Source organism: Zonotrichia albicollis, chromosome 3 (genome assembly GCF_047830755.1).
Source record: "Zonotrichia albicollis isolate bZonAlb1 chromosome 3, bZonAlb1.hap1, whole genome shotgun sequence".
Classification (NCBI taxonomy): domain Eukaryota; kingdom Metazoa; phylum Chordata; class Aves; order Passeriformes; family Passerellidae; genus Zonotrichia; species Zonotrichia albicollis.
In genome coordinates, this window is record NC_133821.1 from 13,554,300 (window position 1) to 13,572,320 (window position 18,021).

General features: G+C 42.8%; 1 protein-coding gene across 14 annotated transcripts in view; it reads right to left on the minus strand.

The window, feature by feature from the left end:
- The window catches only part of CFAP61 (cilia and flagella associated protein 61), a 98,204-nt gene that overhangs the window by 80,000 nt on the left and 183 nt on the right, over window positions 1-18,021 (minus strand). For 10 of the 14 annotated variants that reach the window (XR_012579399.1, XR_012579397.1, XR_012579396.1 and 7 more), the window contains exons 2-10: window positions 16,184-16,339; window positions 15,388-15,538; window positions 13,329-13,405; window positions 12,861-12,928; window positions 11,696-11,837; window positions 7,520-7,652; window positions 5,415-5,568; window positions 1,185-1,276; window positions 653-822 (exon numbers count right to left, since the gene is read on the minus strand). Coding sequence is in view for 1 of the 14 variants with exons in the window: in XM_074536758.1 (XP_074392859.1) it covers window positions 653-822; window positions 1,185-1,276; window positions 5,415-5,568; window positions 7,520-7,652; window positions 11,696-11,837; window positions 12,861-12,928; window positions 13,329-13,405; window positions 15,388-15,538; window positions 16,184-16,326 (1,130 nt within the window). In the remaining 13 variants the exon portion in view is untranslated. Of the gene's footprint in view, window positions 1-652; window positions 823-1,184; window positions 1,277-5,414; window positions 5,569-7,519; window positions 7,653-11,695; window positions 11,838-12,860; window positions 12,929-13,328; window positions 13,406-15,387; window positions 15,539-16,183; window positions 16,340-17,722; window positions 17,850-18,021 lie in introns of those variants that run through there. The other 4 variants (XR_012579392.1, XR_012579394.1, XR_012579398.1 and 1 more) reach the window with 4 other exon arrangements.

Here is an 18,021-nt window from a genome sequence, read left to right on the forward strand (position 1 = left end):
AGCTGCTTCATCTATGCTGTATCTTCCTATCTACCATCACATTGGAAAGGAAAAAAATGTTCCTGGAGAAGTTTCTGCTGGTGTGGTTGAATATATTCAAGTGTGGAGAGAAATTTTAGAAAAAAAAAGAGTCTAAACCTCATTTATAGCCCTATTCTAATCCATCAGAATCTAAGAGTGTGAGGTCAGCAGAAGCAATCAAAGAGAAAATCCCTTTGTCTCCCCCAGCTGAAGAGGATTCTAGAATACAGAATAACTTCTGTCAGTGACTGGAGACAGTGTTTAGAATGGGAAAGTTTACCTGTAGAGCTAAGAACAGCTTTATTGCCCCATGCAATGAGATGACAACTACTGTAACATGTAGCTCCTCTTGCAGCTAGCCAGCTTCAGAGTGTCTCCATAGAAGGAAACATTAGCCTTTTCCCACAACCTCAACTCACATTTTTTCCAACAAAAATGAATTCTTCACATTTTGCCCCCATAGACCTGTCAGAGCTAGGAAGTTGCAAGTGGAGGTTGAAACATTATTACTGCAGATAGAAAAAAATCCCATCTAACCATTGCAGGTGCTGTCACTTTCTGATTTGTCCTGAAAACATAACCTTGACAATGGTTATTAATGGGAAAGCAGTGACTTCTCCTCTATACTTACCTACTTTTGTACTGCTCATCGATACAAAACAGACGGATACTGAAAACATTTGAAGCTCCTCCGTTCACAGGATGCAAATCCCCCTCCTCACCAGTCTCCAGCAGAGGTGCTGCTGAGCCTTGAGAGTCTACCAGCGGTTCAGTCTGGGAAACGGTAACAGCTCCATCTTTCTGCAACAATAACAGACAAGGGCTCCCTTACAACACTTCACAAAGTGTTTTCATTAGTTAAGCCCCATCCTTCCTCTTCTCTCTGTCACTCTTTCTTCCCACCTTGATGGCTGCTCATGGGGAGCTGGATGGGTAAACTCAGCCTGACCAATAACTCTGACCTCCTCCCTCCAGACCCCAGCCAGAGCAGCTTCTGACCCATGCCCCACAGCAGAGGCACACCTGGGCCAGAGCAGAGGATGGGGCAGGAGGGAAACTCAGCAGTGTTTGCTTGTCCTCATCTCTGCCAGCCTTGCTCTGTATCAGCTCTGAGAGCCAGCAGCACTGCTGGGTGTGTGCACAGCAGCACTGTGCAGCATTACCTGCACAGCTGCATCTGCACCAGGAACATGTTCCAAGTTTTGAGAAGAAACAGGCTCTGGCTGTTGACTTGTTTGGCTGCTTTCATCTTCATCTGAGCAAAGTAAAAGAGAAGGTGCACAAGGTTTAATAATGTGAGCTTTACTCTCAGAATCACAGCAATAGCTGGAGTGGGCCAGGCTATCTCTATCAAAATGCTTCATTTTAACAACCACAGTTAAAGCAGACCCTCCTACAGTTACTTGGTTAGAGCTTCATTAGACCATTTGATTTCAAAGCAAAAAAAACACCAAAAAATCCAGGGCATTAGTTGTAAAATAAGACCTGAACAAAACAGTTTGGAAGGAATTCCTAACTTGTGTTTATCCCTGTGTCAAATCTTTGCCCTATCTGAACCGAAAAACAGGAGTCAGTGTATTGACTGATATCTTAAACCCCACGTGTTGCTAACTTGCTTTAGACAACCAAGGGTTCTTCATTCTCAGATTAGTTCTCCTAATATAATTGCAATTCAGGTTAAATCCCAGTCAAACCAGAGCTCATACTGGTACAGTAAGAGACAAGAAACAGGGATCATAATTCCTTTATAAGTTTTACACAAACTCCTGAGGTGTAGGCATTGCTGCTGAAGAAAACTCATCAAGCAAGGACAGCCTTGCATTTGGAAAATCGAGTAACATTAAGGAAATAAAGGTTTCTGAGTACCAAGAAGAACACAAAATGAGCTTCAGAAAACAACATAACTCATCCCTTCTCACTCTGAATTTTACCTTGGGACACTCACATAAGCTACATTCATAGACAGAAGCATTTCTTCACACAGTAATGGGCACTTTTAAAAAAATACCTAAAAGGTTTAAAATAGGCAATTAGAAAAAAAAATAGCCAGAAGCAATTAGAAAAAAAAAAATCTCGTCTCAAAATCTGTTTCTCTGTCAATAAAAGAGTGCAGATGCAACATGCAGGGCAAGGAGAAATGCAGGGGTTAGGAATCATGGATTCTCTGGGGGTATCACAGATGTGAGCCTTCACAGAAATGATCAAATGTTGTCTTGATTAACCAGCTCCATTTCTCATTACCAACAGCCTTGCAGGTGTCAGAAGTTAATTAATACAAGTCTCTTGTTGTCATGTAAATATTGATATGTTGTTCTGACTTCATACTAAAATGCAAATCCTTAATGGCTCCACCATCCACTCCTGTCAGACGTGGCTGCATTGCTGTTTACAGACACGCTGTACACGGGTGATGTGAAGAACTGCAATACTATCACTAAATCAAGTAAAGACCACAAACAAAGAAAATTAAAATAATTCTGTGATTGCCGGTTTGTTAGCTGAGGTACAGTCATCAGGATCAAGAAGCCAGTTCACCATGAGGCCTGATGAAAAGCCCTTGAATCATTCCCACTGCATCATGTTTTCTAGCAACTAATTCATGACACCATATAGAGTAACAACCAAATTACTGTAATTACCCTGAAACCTAAGTGGCATATCAGTACAGACTGTTGTATACTCTTTCATTATTATTCAGCATTACATTTTGAAAGGAAAAAAAATACCAACCTGTGGTCTCTACTTAAAGCTAAAGAGCTTGAAAAATAACCTTTTTATATGTAGGAACATAAAATTACGAAGGAATGCAGTTTACACTTTAAAATTTCCAGCCTTTGGATTCCATAAAGCCAAGTCCAGATCTTCTGTTGATGTCAGGTCACTGAACCTGCTCTGTTCTCACAGCAGGACACCACCCAGCAGCAAGTTCTCAATGCAGCCTTCATGGAATGGGCAAGGCTTTGCAATACCCACAAATGCAAACCACATGGGACTAACACCACAATAGAGTTCAAGGACACGGGCTGGCCTTCATGTTGGAAAGGCTCAACAATGGACTACTGGGATGCCATTCTTCTATTCTAAAATATGCAAAGCTACAACAAAAATTTTAACTACTATTTCCTGATAACAGAATTAATGTTCTTGAGCAGTGAAGGGACAACTTTCAACTTTGCTATTAGGTTTCTACTGTAGTAATAAAAAACCTCTGCTCCCAGAGGTGCATTAAAAGAAATTCTGTTTTTATGATACAACAGCTCATCCTTAAAGTAGCACCCTAATAAGCTGACATGGCCCATGAAAGCAGCTGTGAGGTAGCTGCAAGGTGTGGGAGGGACTTTTCACACCACCGCAGATTTTCTCCTTTCCTGGGCAGCTGATTCACTGTGACATTGAAGCCCCAAGAGAATTGTTTCTTGTGGCAAAATCTTCATAGCATAACAAGAGATTACGCTCCCTAAGCAGACGGAAGAAAGACTATTATAAGTTTTGTCTTACATTGTCAGTGGGAAAGGAAAAAAGGTGGGGAGGAGAAAGGTTTTAGTCTGTTTTTTTTTTCTTATTATTTTTCTCTTAATTGTGGTAATAAAGTTTTCTTTATACCCTTTAATGTTTGTGCCTGTTTGGCCCTCCTTCTCTTAATACTGATCTCTCAGCAAGAAAATAAGTAAATAAATTGTAGTAAGTGCATTGGCACTTAGCCATCACTAGACCCACTACATAATTGGGGCATTGGCCAGGAAATCGAACAATTGGCAAGCCAAAACCTCTACAATCATTAATGATTTGCACTCAAGCTAACTGGAAATCTACAAATAATTATTTTTCCCCAGAGCTGCTCTTGTCATTCCAAATAAAGGGATACTACTACTTTAAGGAGTTTTACCTGAAGGCAACCCACAGGACTGCAACTACCATCAAATCTAATGAAGTTTTTAAATGAAGAGAGAAAAGAAGGGAGATAGATTTACAGAACTGCTAACCATGCTGCTTAAAACATTTCTAAAAAGCACTCAGATGTCAGATTCTCAAGAAACTGAACAGAACCCAGTTGCTTATGCTAAGTTTTAACATTTAGAAGAATTTCTCCAAATTTACTAAATTATAAAAAACACATAACAGCTGTATTGTCAAACCCTGTAACCATATTCTCACTGAAAAGCTCAGCAGCACAGAATTTGCCAGAAAACACAGACCTACAGCTTGCAGGCTCTGGAGAAGGGAGAGGACACCAGGACAGGAACAGCCCTTGGATGGGTAAGGCTGGGAGAAGGCTCTGGTGGTCACCTTGTCCAAGCCTCTGCCCAAGCAGGGTCACCCAGGACTGGGCTCTGCCTCCTGAGTCATCTCTTCCCCTCCTCAGTCTCATTCCTCCTCCTACCCACGTCTGTCACCTCTTCCAAGCTAATACTCCTGGAGCTGCAGGAGCACAGGATCAAACAGGACACAGGCAGCTTCCTCCATCTCCTGTGTGCAAGAGCTTCCTTGCAGGGGAGGGGAAGTCCACAGGAGCAGCTACAAGACCCACTTCTCTCCCTTTTCTGTTCTGTGACTGCCAGATTCAAGGTACCAGCTGGTGACAGCCCTGCAGCTCCCTGGTTGCCTTTTTTGCCTGCTGCTTTGAGTTCGGAAAAGCAGATACATAACCTAGTGGTGAAGGTGTTTTATTCCACTACTGATAATTAGTAGACAGCAAGATGCAGCCCTTCTGCACAAAATGCCCTTTGACACTGAAAAATAAAGACAACAACTGTAAATCATTTACATGACACTTCTGTTCTACAAACAGGCGACATATTTGTGCTACTGGTTTTTATCACTCACAGGAAGCAGCTAGCACATGTGTTGCTATATTGGGCCAAATATAAAAGCAGAATAAAGAGACAGTCTCTGATCTCCCAAAATCTTGTAACCCAGGAGACTGCAAACAATAAGCAAAGAGCAGAAGCTGAACCACAAGGAAAAAAGATGACATAAGTCAACAGGACAACATAACAGGCACAGTTAGGCCAGCTGCTCAGCTACCAACAGACCTCACTTCACCACCAGATTTTACAATCTCATCTTCCTTTAACAGCACAACTGTGTCTGATAGACAGTATATGCCACACAACAGCTTTCTGAAACTTCATGCCCACATTTATCCCATAGTTATCCCACAGGGCAGCTCCCCACAAACAGCAATCACTTCTGAGTCAAAGACTAGGGCTATCAAAATTCCCCTCCTCAAGCAAAAAAAAACCCCAGGCATCCTACTTCAAGACCAGGTATGTTAATTTGTGTTTTCTTCCTAGTAAACCTATACATCCTTTTCCAACCTTATGCAAAACCTACTCAGAAGCTAGACATGAACACACCTTGTATTTGTTTAGCAATATTTAGAATATAGATACCTCCTTGAACACTTGGCTTCCGTGGCACCTCGAGAATATCCTCAGGATGTGGTTTGCAGAGTCCATGAAAAGGCCCTAAGTCAAAACACTCTTGTAACAAGGAAATGTTCACATTAGAACATAAGCTCATGAATCCTACTGCAGTGCCACCAACCTGGAAGATAAAAGCCATGTCACATGAACCTGCCATGCTAGGAAAGCACAAAAAAAAACTGAACAAAAAATTGCTGAAACATCAACTTTTATGTTCCGTCTCTGTGGAATGACTCGGCATAATGAAAAATTATAAAGGAACTATTTCAGCAAAAGTTAAAGATTCGTTTTTATTTTTTTCCTTGTAACATAGGTACTAGGACCTCCACAGTAGATGTTCAAATTTCTTTTTTAGCTATGACTTGCAAGAGTGTTAGGTTTATATATATAGGCCAAATAATGACCTGGAGTTTCAGTAAAACATTTGCTATGGCAAATATACAACATTCCAAAACCATATCATTTTGTTTAAAGTTACAGTACAGCTGAAAAAGAATCTGCATTCAGTTAGCTGTAATAGCTGGCTCATTACTGGACACTGATTTGGACCCAAATTGAGGTCAAACTCAGGGGGGAATTTTATTCTCCTAAGAAATTAACTCAAGAAATCAATTATGCATAATATAACAAAAGCAGTAAGTATTATTTGTAGCACTTGTAAGCCCAAAATATTTCTGTGTTCTGAAAAAAACCCAAGAACTAGTCTTAAAACCCAAATGCTCTGGCAAACATGAAAGTGATGGGATCCCTGCAATGCTGGCACCCACAGTACTCTGTGCCTGGTTGCTGCTGGAGTTCTCAGCAAGCTGCAGCCCTCAGCACGACACACACTGGGACTAGGGAGAGCTGGCATGCTGGAGAGTTTCTGGTTTTAACTGGGACAAATCTAGAAGAAGGAAGCTCTCCAATTTTTATTAGTGTATGCAACTTTCTGGTGAAACACATTATCAAAACACATTTTTGTTCCTCCTCAATGCACATAATGAAAGCCTTTATAAACCTAATGAAAACTCACATGCTGGATTTGTACAGCTGTTTTATCAAGCCATCAGCACATCAATAAAGACTTGAAAAAGTGTGACGTTTAATTTTTCTGCCCTCACACAACAAGTGATTGTTTGTTTGCCTTGTTTGGGTAACCAACAAAGCCGGGGTGCCACAGTTGCCTGGCTGCTGTGTAATTTCAGGCCCAAGGCTCAGCAGAGGCTGATTAACCAATCCATCTACCATATGTGCAAAAAGAGGCTGCCAGCTTCCTTCTCCACAGGGGAAGCTGGCATCCATCATGGTCTGTGTGGAGGTGCTTTCCCAGCCCGCCGTGGCAGCTGGGATAAACTGGGGCTTGGAACACCTTTTGGTGGTCTCACATTGAGCTCTGAACGTGCCACTGGAATTTCTTATTTATAGGAACAGCCCTCTGCAATGTGCCATTACACTAATGGTGCATTGTTTCCCATTTGGCTCCCAATGGCAGTGATTACATGATGCAATTTTATAAAACCATTTGCCACAAAAAGCAGATTTTGGGAATTAAGGAGGTTATATTGCCTATCAGCTTGCACTACCATGCACAATTATAACACATGAAAATCAGGAATTTTCAGTAGGATAACTATTACCACTCCTTTCTTATTTAAATTAATTCCTGGGTTTGTCTACATTTCAGCAAAAAATTGCTTGAACCAAGAGAAAGAAAAATTATCTACAGGACTTAAAACTGTGAAAGGATTACTGGCTACTCATTTTCACATGCAATATTAGCTGTCATTGGGAATGAAAACAGGTCAGCTATAATGCAAATGTCTAAAATGACAACATGGCTTCATCAAGACAGCCTGTCCAAATTACTTGAAAATTACTGGGAATTGCTGCTTCATTTCTGAACTGGAAACATCACTCCTGAGGACAGACACAAACTACATTGAGAAGGGCACTCACTGTGTGGGTATAGAGCACAAATTCTACTTTTAACAGGTGGGCTGCTGTTTTTGTCCCCTGAGCTAGAGTGAGCTGTCACACAGGACATCACTGAAGCTATGATCAGACAAAATCAGAGGTCATGGCAGACTGACCTCACAAACAGCTGCCTGATTTTCTTCACCTTCACGTTCTATGAGATCAACAAGGAGATATTCACCATAGGTTTCCTTCAGAGTCTCACTTTGAGGTGTCCAGATTAGCATGAGATCATCATAATCTTCCAGCCTACAAAAAAAGAGATCAGGTAATGTCCTATGGCTCTGCCATTAACAGGCCCTGATACTTCTGCTCCACTCCATTAATATAGGGAAGAATATTACAAATACTTGTTCCAAAGCCTGCACCCACAAATCACTCCACCTAGGACATTCCAAGTGCACACTAAAGTGGGAGTCTCAGCACCAGAGACAATCACACCCAAAAGCCAGCAGAACCCCCCAACATCTGCACTGCTCAGTGGAGATGTTTCTCTTGCCCTAAGAAAATATACAGGAATCCCAGCTCAAGATTCTCCTGCCTCACTCTCCTACAACTGTAATGGAGCACTCATACAGGTCCCAACCTACATGGATTTTTATTTAAACAGGCAACAGAGACTCTTTCCCACTAGACTGCTATTTATAGCCAGGGTCAATGTAACTCTGAATGAGAAAATCCAGCACTTTTACCAGAACAGTGGCACAATTCCTGAGTCACCCATGCTGAGACTATGGCACAAAGGTGGGTGGCAAACCAGCTTTAGCACTCAACTGCTATCAATAACACGAAGCCACTTGTATTTATCTCTCAATAAAATGCCAGAATTGAGTGGTACAACCAAAAGCGGCAGAGAGGAAACTTCGCCTGCGTTGGGCTGCCAGAAGGAACAACTGCAACAAACTGCAGGGGAAGCCCTCCCTGCTCCGGGCCGGGAGCAGGCGGCTACCTCGGCTATCACACCGACAACCCCAGGAACACTCGGAGAGGCGGCACCGGGGCTGCGCGAGCCCCGCACGGTCTCTGCCGCCACCCGGCGGCCCCGCCAGGCACGGGCGGCGGCTCCTCCGCTTACTCAGGATGCTCAAACCTCCTCCTCTTCCTGCACGAGAACCGGGACCGACCCGCGGCGCTTCCCTCCTTGTCAGGGATGCACAAACGTGCTGCGCCAGGGAGAACCGGGAACTTCGGAGCTTCCCGGGGTTTTGGGGGAAATTCCTGCTGTGTTCCAGGGTCCCACTCGGTCCCCCATGCCTGTATGTGATACCTGTAAAGTTGGAGATCATTGCTCCACATAGGCAGGAACCCAGAAACAATAAACAGATTCTCAGTGTTACTCTTTATGTGTGTCTGGATTTGGAAGGAGCCTTAAAGAAAACACAGCTGGGCAAAAGAGGTTCTGCTTCTCATTGTATCGAACACTGTCCAAGTTCCTAAGCACTGCCTGACTCCAGCACAGGAGAGGGGGTCAGGGGGTCTCTGGATGCTTTTGCTGCTCCTGCACACCAGAATGGATGTGACCTCTGGGTACAACCACCTTTGTAACCAAGGCTAGGGACCCCTTGGATTCTGACCTTGGTCCTGCTTCTTTTTTCCCCCTCAACTACAATGAAGCTCTGGCAGCAATGAAAACTCCATGAAAACTTACAGTAACTCATTCCTTATCACTCAAGCCAAAATAGTTACCCTCATCTCCTTCACAGGAAGTATACCAAGGGAAAATCTGCAGGGAGGTTTTCTATTATCAGAACATCACCACATCAGCACAATTAATTAGTTCAGCAAATCTGTTAATAAGCTCTCGAACCTCAAAAAAACAAACAAAGAAGGGTAACAGAAGAAGACTGTATCCTAATTGAACCCTGTTATTTTGTGGAGTCCATAACAAATGCACACCTCCTCCAAATGGAACATTGTGCCAGGTGTTTTGAGTGCCCTATGTCATTCTGCTCTGTGGGACACAAGATCACACACAAAGGTGCAGATGCCAATTCCTGAAGACTGACCCTGTGACAGTCAATGAGACTCTGCACTCACCCATTCATCTCCCTGCACACTACTCTGTAGGAGCACAACCATTTCAACTTGCTTGTTCTGCTTTTAGTATCTTCCACCACTACCACAATGTTTAACAAAGTAAAGAAACCCTCCAAACCCCAGTAAGCTTTCCAATATAAAAATGCCACTAAATTCCTCTACTGTGAGTGCAAGCACAGAGCTGCAGATTTGACTCTTGCCTACAGGGCACAAACCCAAGAATGGCAGGATCTAGACAAGATACCAGCAAGAACCTTAAACATCAAACCTTAGTGGGCTGCATTCTGACACATTTTCACATTATAGAGGCCAGATAGAGAGCAAGTTCGAAATGGATGGTTAAACAAAGTATCAGTTTACAGCTGCTTTTCGCCCTCTGTAAGCAGGGGAAGAGGGGCAGAGATTAGGCTGATCTCCTCTCGCTGCCCCAGAACATGTTGCTAGGCAGGTGGCTGCGGACAACATCCACAGACAGTCTCTAAGGGCTCCCACTAACTGTTACTATGGATGCCAGTGAAGCACAGGGTGAATGCAGAGAGAAGGGAAAGGCAGAGCTCCTTCTGCAAACAGAAATTAGCCTTACCTGCTATCCACTGATGGGCAACACTGAAGTATGAATTTTGTACCACCACTGAGTAATTTCAGAGGAAAACCAGTTTCCCAGTTAATTTTCTATTAATACCAAAGCTAAAGAAATTTTTACTTTTTATAGCAAACTACCAAAATCCCAGACAAGATGGCAATATTATCAGGAATATTGCTATGGCCTAAGTGAAATTTCCAGCCATGCAAAAGAACATTTCAACTGACAATATTAAAAAAAAAACCAAAACCAGCTTAACCTGAAAAAAAATACAAACATGATAATCAGAACCAAGACATACAGAAAGACTTTTAACCTTCAGGCATTAACTCACCTACTGATGCCTTCTCTATATAAAAGTCTATTCACTTACAGGTGATACACAACTCAAAAGAAGCACTCAAAAAGCCTAACAATTGTACATCTAGTTAGTATGAGAGAGATCTTTAACATATTGAAGTATCCAGAGCTACAGCAGGAGGATGTGAAGTGGCAAAGGTCAGGCCTCAGGCCTTTTTCTTAAAATGCTCAAAAGCCGAGCAACAGGAGGAGCACAAGCTGCAGATTTGCTTCAGACCCATGTGGTAAAATTTAATACATGCAATAAAACACCTCTCAGAGACAGGCTCCTGTCAGAATGCAGCCCAAGCTGGCAGCACGAACCAGCCCATAAACAAATGGTGTGATTTACCAATCCGACACACTCAACGTGGCATCACCATCTGCAGGGCACTGGTCAGTACAGACCCCCTCAAGTCCATACCCCAAAGTCTCCAAGGAATACACTTCTCCCTAAACTTCAGTCTCCACTGCAGGCATCAGAAATGCTAATTTAATCACCACTCTGCTACCTAGCCACAAAGCAACACTTACATTTACTACCGGTAAAAACTCCAGAATAAATCAGTTAAATTAAACTACTGCTTCATAAAACATTACCCTAGCAGCAGTCTTCCCATGGTGAAGAGAACAAGGAGCCCAAAATTTGATGGATACCTGTTTTATTTCAACCACACCACAAAGAAACACCTCCACAGCCACAACAACAGGAAAATCACCAGGCCCCTGGGTCAGAAACTTGGCATTTCTCACGTCCTGCATGCAACACTGGCACATGGCAGGAAAAACCAAGAGTGGCAAGAGCAGCCAGCAGATCACAGAATGAACATCGCTGACAAAAAATAGCTTCCTACATAGCTAACTAGCATTAGAAAAAAACACATCTTGTGATGAAAGAGAACAAAACCACCAAATCCTAGAACTACCTAGTTTGGTTATCACAGAAAGCTATCGCCAGCTAGGGGCTATGCACAAATCACAAACAGGATGGGACTGCTGAGGAACTGCCTTGAGCTGTTTTATTTTCCACCATCAGTATCATTACATGGTTATGACAATGGGAGGATGCTGTCAGCTCACATCCCAGGCAGCAGACAAAGAACTTATGTTACAACTTTATAAGTTTTTTGACCAATCACACAAAGCAAAAGCATATTCACAGTAGTTCTACCCAATCACCATAAGCACACATTCCTTTGTTAAAATAACTCTTGAGAGCATCGTTTTAGAGCAGCCAAGCTCAGCTACTGATGCTGCAAAACAAAGAAGGAAAATGTTTCAGTTTCCCCCAGCCAGATGTGCTCAGGGAAGCAGGATCAAGGAGCTGGGTTACCTTGCCTGGCGCACGTACAGCTGAGGGTGACACCGATGCCTCGGGCATGCCAGCAAGGTGAAACGTCTCTCCACACGTGAGAGTGGAACAGGCACAATCATTTCAAAGACATCCCCCAGGTCCAGCTCTGAATGGCTAAAACCTGTCAGGGCAACAGAGAAACTTCATTATGCAAGCTTTTAATTAGCAACAAAAATGTCTGAGGAAAATGGAGTGGCAAACAAACCACAGATAGTAAAATGCTCCAAGTCTTTTAAGTCAGGCAATGAGGTTGAAATGACAGCAGCATAAATGTGTGAGAATCATCACCAAAGTCATCTAATTAACCCAGCATTCCAAACCTGAATAAGCTTCAAAGCAATCAGAAATTGATAGGAAACAATCCCAATAAGAATAATATAGCAAATTCTCTATGCCTGTGGAGAATCTCTGTCAGGACTCACAATGCTGAAGGAAAGCTGATGTTGGTTGACAGGGTGGATTTGACAAAACCCTTAATTCAAGCCCTGTTTTCTGTAGTTGATATATCACTACAGTCTTTTAGTGTGACTTGGAACCAATATCTCTGGAAGCCACCATATCAGAAAAGTTCTAGCTTCCTTTTCAGCTCAATTAAGTGCATGCTTGGTTTATCAGTCAGAATTCAGGACCAAAACTCCAAAATTCCACATCTGGTGCTGTTTTCTGCTTAACATGTATATTCCCTACCTTTGTACCTCTGTTCTAGAGGAAATAATCTGAGTTTCCTTCTATGTCTCCAGCAGCCCCTCTGAGTCTCACCAAAGTGTTCTCTTCCAATCTGCACTGGCTTGGCTAAGTAAGAGAAAGTGCCCAATTTCAAGTCTCTTGGCTCTATTCAAACAGAAATCTCCACAAAACTTGCAGGTATTGATTTTTGAGATCTTTATTCCTTCCTGATGTCCTGTTTCCGGCAAATTTAAAGATTGCAGGGAATGGACAGAATGCTGAATGGCTGCTGGAGTGAGCATGGAATCTCCTGCACATGGGATCTTCACAAGAAGATACTTTTAGATTATGGTTTTCACATGTCTAGAAACTGATAACTCTTCTCAGTATTAAAAAAAACACCACAACAAGCTGTCAGCACATATTAATTAGGTTTGCAATTGCTCACTTCAAGAATAAAACAGTTTTAAGCTCTTACCTAACCTCTTCTCAGCTGGTATAAAGAGAAGTATAAACTGCAGATCTGGGAGTAAGATGAAAGCTTTCCTGGACAAATAAACATATTCAGTCTTTCATTATTACACTCAATGACAGACAGCAGATAGCTTTTTAATATATACTTTTTCTTTTCTCTCCAGTATCTCTAACCTTCCTTCATAAGTCCACATGGCTCAATGATTTAAACATTTCTTACAATGTCATGTGAAATTTATCCAGGTAATTTTGATTGGTTTTTTCCCACCTTATTTCTTTCAAATTTCCCAGTCTTTAGATTTCAAACATCCTCTTTTTTATAGCAGTTTCCCAGTGGTGAAATATTTAAGATATCAGGCCTCTGTTGGCAGATCTCTGATGGGGCATCTGGATGAGACTGCTTGGCTTGACAGATGATTTGGCAGCAGGAGAGGACACATGCCTCACTACCCAAGGCTACACAGGAACTCACCTGACAATTTCTTGGGAACATCCAGCTGCATAACCTTCCTTTGCCACAAAGAGATGCACAAAGAGTGTGTTCAAAGGCTGCAAAACAAGAAGTGAAAGTCTACACACCATGTAGAAACTCATGTTTATTCCATCAGCCCAAGCATTAGTACACATAGACATTTCCAACATACATGATCTGCACTCAAGGAGCAGCAAAACACACAAGTGACTTCAAAGCATGTGTGGGTAAAGTTATGTGAATAAAGTGCTTTATATAATTTTGTGCTTTTGCAACATTTTTTCTTTGTACTCAGTTTACTATTGTTTGACTGCAATACACACTGTACACTTCATATTGAACAGTATTGATTCTTAACTAACAACATTCAGTCACATAAACATTCAACATGTGTCTGACATTCTTTTAAAGTTTAAAAAACTCAAACCCAAAGCTCACCTGCTTCTCATAATCCTCATAATTTAAAGGTTTTCCTTTAAAGGTAGTAAGAAAAATGACATTTTTCTTACTGACATCATTGAAAAAGATGACATAATTGGACACACAAATACCAGGCAGAAACAGGGCAGACTAACAGACACCTTTATCTTGTGCACGCCCAGTAAACATGGAAAACCCTTGTGCTGGAATGGCAAGGGCTATTAAATCAGCTGCTCTCTAGCATATTAATTACAAGTGCTGGGTCAGTGAAGGTCTGCCTGTAGATAAAAATACTTTCAATGGAAAACCTGAGATGTTCTGAATAGTATAACATTCAATTAAAATACCATAGCTAGAGGCACCAACAAACTTCAGCAATTTAAGAGCAACAGTGATTTCAATAGAGGCTGCAGTACATGGACCAGCATGAGGACAACAAGCTATTGTAACAAACATCTAAAGACAACCCTAAACAAGGCAGTTTGTCTGGTTTTTTAGAAGCAAAGGGAAGAAATAAAATATATATTACTGTTGAGGTCTGAGAGGACACCAAGTAAGCCAGACATGGACTGTAACTGTTTCTGAAGAGTGCTGGTAACCAGACAATCCAGTAAAGCATCTTCACAAGTCAATTCCCACTTCAGACCCCAAAATAATTTCTGTAGTCTAGGAAAAAGACAGGTCAACAGAATTCCTATGTTCAGATGACCTCAGTTTTGAAAAGCACACCTGCATGGATTTAACCTACAGTTTACCAATGACATCTCATCAAGTTATACCCAGAAAACGTTCAGAGCTTCTGCCAACGCAGAAGCATAAAACACTGAATCTTCTACACCCCCTTTAGCAAATAAACTCCATTCTAGAAAACTAGAATGTTGCCTGTCTGTTTCAAGGTATTTTTCACTACTGGTTCTGAGCAGTAATTAATTTTTCTTGTCTTTTCTCTCTAGGCCCCTACAGCAGATCTGCAGAGCCACCAGACAGTCTGAGGGACACCACAGCCCAGTAGAGCCCCCCCAGCAGCTGCAGCTGTACCTGAATGAAGTGGCTGCCAACAAAGTGCCACTCAAGAGACAAACAAAGTCCATGACAAGGAAACCACGGGTCCTTTTTGCACACTCCCTTTGTACTGGTGGTGCTTCCTTTAAGAGCACACATTTTCAAACACTGTTTTTGTCAGTCTACCTCCAAGCCATTGGTTAATATTACAGAGGACCCTGGGCAACTGATAAACAAAATGCCCAGAGATAACTGGGTAACACCTTGCTATGGCATGTGCTGCACACCTTAGAGTGCTTGGGATTTAACATTTTCTGTATTTTCTCAACAGTCCCACGATCTAGTTCCCAGCTGGACTTGGTGAAGGGGGAGCATTTGAGTGCTAAACTTGTAAAGGCCTGTTTCTAGCCTGTAGATCTACCAGAAAGTCACAAGCAGCAGTGTTCCCACCAGCACTGACCAAGCTCACTGCAGAACAAAGTTTCCCCTTGCCAGCACCAGGGTTTGACAAAGACTCCATCACCATCTGTATCCTGAATGCCTCAAATCTACTGGAAACAGACTGTAGACACCCACATGTATTTGCCATACCTGAGACTTAAATGAAAACTCAACTAACATCACACAATTTACTTACAGTGCACTTATTGTCGGGGTAGTTTTCATGCAGGAATGGTTCCCATTCAGCCTGATCAGTGATGTTCCAATTTGGATAGTCCAGGAAGGCAGTATGTGCCATAACCTCATTCTTCTCATTGCAGAGTGTCAAAGCAAGATTTGATAGTTCTCTATTAAAACAATTTAATTTTGCACAAGTTGAAGAAATTTCACTTAGAAAAGTGACTGGCTGTGAATTCAGCCTGCTGGAACAGCAAAATTAGCCATGTTCAAGAGGGTTCCCAGGATGAGGCCTCAATAAAACTTAATCATCCACATGCTAACTTGGAATTGTTCCTCCAGTTCTACCTATTTGTATTCTAGCACTATAAAAATTCAGGTGAGTTTTCAAATCCTCAATCATATTAGTAAATTTGAGATGCAAGACTTAAACATTCCCTTCCATTTGTATGTTTCTTCACAGATCTATTTTTCCCCAAACAGCCGTTATCTGGGATGTTTGCTATTAAGGGGGAAAAATATAAGTGGCCCACCAGCACCTATCTGTCACACAGCCTGTCTGCTGATTGCTTTTTTTTCCAACAGCATTTCTTCTGAGCTTTTACAAAAGGAAGCTAGTATAGAATTAAACCTTGTCCACCATGGCAGAGACCCAGGTTTGCAGTCATGCACGTGACAGATATAAAAGTAGATTTTCTTTCCACTTTTAGAAACGGCATAGAAAGTCATTATGTCACACCATGTCAAGGCTCAGAATGTTTTCTGCCACTTTAAGTGTAATTTCCCAAAAGGTGACAACCCAAACCATTACTTACAAGAGATAAGTGACGTCCATCCTTCCAAACACATCTTCTGTGACAGAGCTGAAGAGGCTGATAATGGCTGGGACATCCCGTGACTCCGTTCTCCTGACTGTGACCACTTCTGTATTTCCACTTGAGGAGGTCACCGTGGCCATCCCACAGGCTGCCCTGGGAACCAAGGAAAACGCTGCTGGCTCCAGCCATCCCCTGCCCAACACAGCCACTTTAGGGGGGTTTTCATAACAACTCTAAATTGGGGCAGCTCCTATGGATTTGGTGCTTGGTTCCTGCGTATCTTCACACAGACACACTGCCTGTCCAGTGCACACCTGAAATGCAGCAGGCAATCACTCCTATGGGCTGGATCCTAATTGTTTTAATAGGCTACAGCTGCTTTCTATTTATTCACTTGCATGCAAACCAGCTCATCACCAAGAACTTCAAGCTCAAAGGCCTTCAGTGGGAGGCTCAGCTGCAAACAATCAGGGACACAACCTCCTGATTAAACAGCAGCTTCAGGTGAGTTAACTGCATTTTGTGCAAAACCACTCCTCGAATTTCTTGTGAGGTCAACAGCTGGGCTTAAATTCCTGAAGGAATTCAAAGTTCTACTTTCCGACACAGGAAAAAAAAAGAAAAAAAGGTTTAAAAAAAAAGAGGGTTTTTTTGTGGTTCTGCATTGACTGATTTGTTGTCCCGTCCAGTAACTTTAGAACACACGGGGCAGCAAATCCTCAAAGCACCTGCGAGCATCCCCTCGGGTCTAACACCCTTCAGCTGCGCATCTCTGCTCAGTACTGCAACCGGCAATCAGACATGTGAAATAAAGGAACCTAACAATGGCTTCCCGCAATTTCTTAAATGTGTGTGCAAAATATAGCAGCACTAACTAGAAAAAAATAGCAAAAAAACCCCAAAACCTAAACCAACACACGCAGACCCCCGGAGAAATCTCAGCGCTCTGCCAAATACAACAGATAACAGTGACTCCACATACAAATGTGATGCTCAGTTATTAGGCATCCCCCTTCCCAACTAAAAACCAAAATAAATGCATATTTTGGCACCTTTTAAATACAGATAGAGTCACATGCGCTCCTACATCTTTCACAGACAAACAGGACATGCCAGCGCCGGTCCTGAAATTAACCTGAAGCGACACATCCCCTACAAACACGCGTCAATTTAACAAATAAAAACTAACACGAACTTTAAAAGGGCCATTCATCGGCTGAGCTTAGCGCACTAGGATAACTTCAACTGAGGAAAGCCGCTTGCTGCATTATCACAGTCCATTATTTAACTTAACGCAAAAACCCAAAAATACATCCGCATCTCCACCGGCTCCCCTGAACGCTCCCGCAGGCAACAAAAGCAGTATTTTCACAGTAAAAATGTATAATTTTCGTAAGGAAATGCGCTGTTCCTACAGCAGCTCTTGCCCTCGTCCCGCGGAGTAGAGGGTTCCCTCCCACCTCCTCACACAAACACTCTTGAAGCACAAATAAGATTCCAAGCGGGTTTTCTTGGAGTTTGTAGCCCAGAACGTACCGACCACACACATACCACCAAGAGGGCTGTGAAGAGCTACAGAAAGCTGCGGACGGGCGGCTCTAAATGGGCACCCCCGGTGGCGCGGGGCGGGGCCAGACCGGGGGCGGTACCGCGGGGTTGGGCGGGGCCTGGACACGGAGGGCAGGACACCGGGTGCTGTCCATGGACACCGGGGCTGGGCACCGGGAGCTGGATACCAGAGTTGTCCATGGACACCCCCCGAGGCGGCCTCACGGACCCCCGGGCGCGAGCGGCCCCCTCAGGTAGGCGGGCCAGGCCCCCGCACCCGCACAGAC